Here is a 4,248-nt window from a genome sequence, read left to right as displayed (position 1 = left end):
GATGTTCCGGATGAATTGTCTTGTTGAAGCTGAACTCGCGTATATCTTTAAAACTGAAACAAACGATAGGATAGACACAAGGTCACAGATATTGAAAGAACATCCATACACCGAATAGTAAAAGTTTGGATATTGTATGTAAAGTTTTTTATTTGCAAGAGTTTAAGATCCATGAAACTTTGTAGGATTGTAGATAAACGAACGATACATAGAGTTCAGAAATTTCCATTATTGTGATTTAATGATTATTGTTTCATTTAGGCAGCTGTTGAGAGTTTTGCAGAGTATTTTCCCAGCAGATGAGTGTGTGGGGTCACTTCTTTCCAGATTTCTTGATGCCACCGCTGACCAGGGGTCCTTTCTGACCTGCTTTCTTTGCGGCCTCTGCCAAGGCCTTTTGCTGTTCCTTCTGCTTTTGCTTGAATGCAACATCTTCCTCATCTAAATCCTTTGATTCTTTCTTGGGTGCTTTCAATGGTTTTTTTTTCCCACCGTCCCGTCCGGACATCCTATAAAATTCAGTTACTTCGTAATGTCAATAGTCAGACACTACTACTTGAGTATTTTAATCCAGGCAGGATATTTCATAAAGAGAATGCACAGCTACAACGAACATAACCTTACTTTATGGATGAGTGAAAGTTTCGATGACTGCTTACGACTTTGCGGGGAAAACGATATGATAGTAAATGATATTACGCTAAAAACGAAAATTTGACAATATTTTGAACAGCAGAATTCTTACTACGTAGGGAGAAATTAAATCAGCTGGCAATGATCATTGCCACGATCTTTGCGGGCTTACTGTGAAATTTGATTGACACATATTCGAAATGTATTGCATTATTTGTCCGACAGCAAAAAGACAACGAGTATAAATTACTAATTTTTTACCTGTGATCGGTGTTGAAAGATTTTAAATTTTACGATAGAAAAACGTCGAATAATCGACAACCCAAAAGTGGCGTCGGCGATGGTGTCCTCCACTCGTTGACTCCAAGTCAACTGTTTCTATCTCTTTTAGGGTCAACTGCTTGAGTAATTTCCCTCTGTACATACGTGTTAGGTTTGCCTTGGGATCTCAGATTTTACGTCCTTCCTGCTATCGCAGACTACTGCAACTGCTGAATACCGATACTGTGAACCATAGGCAGAATACCGAGATCTCTATAGAATATAGAAGCCATAGCGCATGCGCTATTACAAAAGTCATATGAACAGGGCCGTGTTCGACGGTCTCTCCTTTTTGATGAATTCCTTCAAAATGATACCAGCGCACGCGCAGAACGTACTTCCTGTTGCCCAAGCCCGGCACATGCGCAAATTATTACAATGAGAATATAACCTCAAAACCTGGTAAAACATGTCAACAAGTTATGTGTTTTCCCATAATTTGTTGCTTCTGAGACATCTTTTGTTCTAAGTATAAAGAAAAATCGACATTAAAAACAATGCCGTCAGTGTTTGACACGTGGTTTGACTAATTTACCCAGGTTTTGAGGTTATATTCTCATTGTAATAATTCGCGCATGTGCCGGTCTCGCGCAGCAGGAAGTACGTTTCGTGCGTGCCCTCCTATCATTTTGAAGGAATTCATAAAAAAGAAGACAAGAGTTCGTCCATTGACTGAGGATATAGGTATATCAGTCAACGGGATCGGTAAGTGCAGAGCAATAGAACGAATAGAATCACTTGCGAACCCACCTAGCCGGACGAAATATTAGCCTAGGGCTGAGCGTCTTTATAGTTGTGTTTTCAATGCTCAACAATATCTCTGCATAATCTAAACAGCTAGCTGGTGCCCTCTTGGTCGGTTCCTCTGTAATCGCACGTATGGATGCATGTACATACTACACACGAACTAGCGACTGTACACCTTGAAAAAAGCGCCAATTCACACTTTCGTAAAGTCGGGTCAATATAACTTGTTCGATTCAAACGTATGCACGGTCAATTTTTAACAAGCATTGCTTAACGATTTCTGACACGTGGCAAGGACACGTTTATTATAGAATACATTCGGTATACTTAGGTACACACATCTATAACCGTATTTCCTGGTTCGTTCAACGAAGCTAAAAATCCAGCAATTATGCCGCTAAGACTCGATTTAATTGCTGCAGTATCCGAGAACCAGGGTATAGGAATTAACGGACGTCTACCATGGCGATTAAAGTTAGTAACATTTTAAGAATCCTGCATATTCAAGCGTAACAGCGATTGCATTGTTTGTTCTGAATCTACTTGTCACAAATACAATGTTACATCTCTAATTTTCCTCTAGGAAGGAGATGGCGTATTTTACACGTTTAACAACAGAGACTAAGGACCCATCTAAAAAGAATGTCGTAATTATGGGACGAAGAACGTGGGATGTTATGCCAAAAAAATACAGGCCTCTGAGCAACAGAATTAATGTCGTACTGACCAGCAAAGATCTGTGATTATTCCACGCTTCATACAACAACAGTATCGGTTCATAGAAAATGAAAAATAGTAGACTCGCTGTTAACAAGTAGTGCTTTGCTATCATAATTATAATGCCTTCATTACTCATTAGAATTCTAGGAGACGAAGCACTTGTGTGCAAAAGTTTTCCTGACGCTTTGGAAAAGTTATCCAAGATCCCACTGACTGACAAAATTGAAAGAATCTGGGTTATTGGCGGCAGTTCTGTTTATAAGGTATATAAGCATTTACAAAAATTATTGATAATTGTTTTAAAATGTCTGTTCGTTAAGGAATCGTTTTCATGGACCAAAAACAAATCTACACAAGTTCATGATTGTTTTTACAATTTATCAGGCTGCAATGGAATTGCCAAACTTTCACAGACTGTACTTGACTCTGGTGAGGAAGTACTTTGAATGCGATACATACTTCCCACCTATCAGCAACGAATTTCATTTAGTGAAGTAAGTATGCAGAAATAAGCAAATAATATCCACTACTTCCAATAAAAATTTGTCACAAACAGAGACCCTGAAGTACCAGAGGGGATTCAAGAAGAAAATGGACTGCAGTACGAATTTAAAGTTTATGAAAAAGCCTGACAACAATCTTTATAGTTTGAATTCACCGCAATAAATTACTTTTATTATAGAAAGGAATTTGATGAATTTATTTTATCACATCGGATCTGCAGTCACGAGTACTTTCGTATCAAGATTGCCGTAGGAGATAACATACGACGATACTCTCAGGGTACACGGAGTCCGAAACTATACAATGAATTGATTAACTCTTTATTTCCAAAAGTTTATACCACAGAATTTTATAAGCTTTATCTTTGCCATATACCAAAAGTGCCGAACGCTTTCGGTATCACGAATCGATGACATAAAGGTGTTTAACCCGGAGGCCATTCCATTTGCCTGCCACCAAGTACATGGATATGCAAGTGGTAGACGGATTGAGCTCCATCTTTCCCATTGTTGACCACCAAGCGGAAACCGTTGCCCAAGCCTTGCTGACTAGCAACGGTCTGCGCAACGAACATCAAATGACCTAGGAGTGGTTTATCGGTCTCCTCGGCAAGAGACAGCAGTGCTATTGGTTTTCTGGGGATTACTAAAAAGTGGACCGGAGCTTGCGGGTTGACATCGTGGAACGCAACGCACTGTTTAGGAAAAATATTTTCTTATTAGGCTCAATTTAAATACAGGTTAGGGTTAGGGTTAGGTTATCCGTCTACTCAAACTCCGTTTGTGAGGCCGAGTTTTGCAATCGGTAAATCAGCAGTGAAATTATAACGTACCTGATCATCTTCGTAGATAAATTTGCAAGGTATTTCCTTTCGCAGTATTTTTCCAAAGATCGTGTCACCGCCGAGAGTGGCGGTAGCACGTTGCGCCTTCTCAACCTCGCTCGCCATTTTCCTCAAACACGAATCAATTGCTCGTCTTCGTGGTCGTAGGCTGGCAAGTTGTTTCCACGTACTTATCGCTATGGTTGAAAGTGCGCACATGTCATATCCCGAAATTTGAATTTTCGGTATAAAAAAAGTATCGAATAAATACCGAAAGTTCACTTTCGCGGCAGTTTCTGTTCAATTTACATCCCCGGGATGACTGCAAGTTTTTCGCGCATGTGCAACAGCCTGATCGCGGGAGATAATCGACGATTGACAAGTTTTCAACGCGTACTTTGTTAACATCCATTGTCATAATATTAATCGAAAAAGTTTTCGTACGTGGCTGATTGTGAGTGAGGGGTAATGACTGAGGTTTTGCGCGCCGCTGCATCCGG

General features: G+C 39.9%; 3 protein-coding genes across 7 annotated transcripts; 1 reads left to right on the top strand and 2 right to left on the bottom strand.

The window, feature by feature from the left end:
• Positions 1 to 132: 132 nt before the first annotated feature.
• LOC124300169 (translation machinery-associated protein 7 homolog) lies at positions 133 to 1,218 on the bottom strand. Of its 2 annotated transcripts, none has more exons than XM_046753893.1 (2): positions 1,060 to 1,218; positions 133 to 509 (listed from the first exon to the last, which is right to left on the bottom strand). In XM_046753893.1, exon 2 carries the CDS (start codon positions 506 to 508, stop codon positions 314 to 316), a length of 195 nt encoding a protein of 64 aa, XP_046609849.1. In that variant the 5' UTR covers position 509; positions 1,060 to 1,218; the 3' UTR covers positions 133 to 313. The 2 variants fall into 2 exon arrangements, with proteins under 2 accessions (XP_046609849.1, XP_046609848.1); XM_046753892.1 differs by having other exon boundaries at positions 895 to 1,210.
• LOC124300167 (dihydrofolate reductase) lies at positions 531 to 3,562 on the top strand. Of its 4 annotated transcripts, XM_046753886.1 has the most exons (6): positions 1,339 to 1,659; positions 2,124 to 2,175; positions 2,285 to 2,440; positions 2,561 to 2,684; positions 2,806 to 2,915; positions 2,978 to 3,562. In XM_046753886.1, the coding sequence occupies exons 1-6, from the start codon at positions 1,530 to 1,532 to the stop codon at positions 3,051 to 3,053; spliced, it is 648 nt and encodes a 215-aa protein (XP_046609842.1). In that variant the 5' UTR covers positions 1,339 to 1,529; the 3' UTR covers positions 3,054 to 3,562. The 4 variants fall into 4 exon arrangements, with proteins under 4 accessions (XP_046609845.1, XP_046609842.1, XP_046609844.1 ...); XM_046753889.1 differs by lacking the exons at positions 1,339 to 1,659; positions 2,124 to 2,175 and adding an exon at positions 531 to 685; XM_046753888.1 differs by lacking the exon at positions 2,124 to 2,175 and having other exon boundaries at positions 1,553 to 1,659.
• LOC124300168 (adenosine 5'-monophosphoramidase HINT1) lies at positions 3,225 to 4,104 on the bottom strand. Its single transcript, XM_046753891.1, has 2 exons — positions 3,758 to 4,104; positions 3,225 to 3,619 (listed from the first exon to the last, which is right to left on the bottom strand). The coding sequence occupies exons 1-2, from the start codon at positions 3,965 to 3,967 to the stop codon at positions 3,350 to 3,352; spliced, it is 480 nt and encodes a 159-aa protein (XP_046609847.1). The 5' UTR covers positions 3,968 to 4,104; the 3' UTR covers positions 3,225 to 3,349.
• Between the last annotated feature and the right edge of the window lie 144 nt (positions 4,105 to 4,248).

The sequence above is a fragment of the Neodiprion virginianus genome, chromosome 3, assembly GCF_021901495.1.
Source record: "Neodiprion virginianus isolate iyNeoVirg1 chromosome 3, iyNeoVirg1.1, whole genome shotgun sequence".
Taxonomy (NCBI): Eukaryota; Metazoa; Arthropoda; class Insecta; order Hymenoptera; family Diprionidae; genus Neodiprion; species Neodiprion virginianus.
This window is presented reverse-complemented; position numbering and strand designations above follow the sequence as displayed.

Bases quoted from the DNA above. Each gene is read 5' to 3' on its own strand.
- LOC124300167 (XM_046753886.1), top strand. From the start codon at position 1,530: ATGTGCCGGTCTCGCGCAGCAGGAAGTACGTTTCGTGCGTGCCCTCCT. The intron at 2,441-2,560 runs GTGATTATTCCA...ATTACTCATTAG, and splicing joins GTACTGACCAGCAAAGATCT to AATTCTAGGAGACGAAGCAC. The intron at 2,685-2,805 runs GTATATAAGCAT...ACAATTTATCAG, and splicing joins GCGGCAGTTCTGTTTATAAG to GCTGCAATGGAATTGCCAAA.
- LOC124300168 (XM_046753891.1), bottom strand. From the start codon at position 3,967: ATGTGCGCACTTTCAACCATAGCGATAAGTACGTGGAAACAACTTGCC. The intron at 3,620-3,757 runs GTACGTTATAAT...TTTCCTAAACAG, and splicing joins TTATCTACGAAGATGATCAG to TGCGTTGCGTTCCACGATGT.
- LOC124300169 (XM_046753893.1), bottom strand. From the start codon at position 508: ATGTCCGGACGGGACGGTGGGAAAAAAAAACCATTGAAAGCACCCAAG.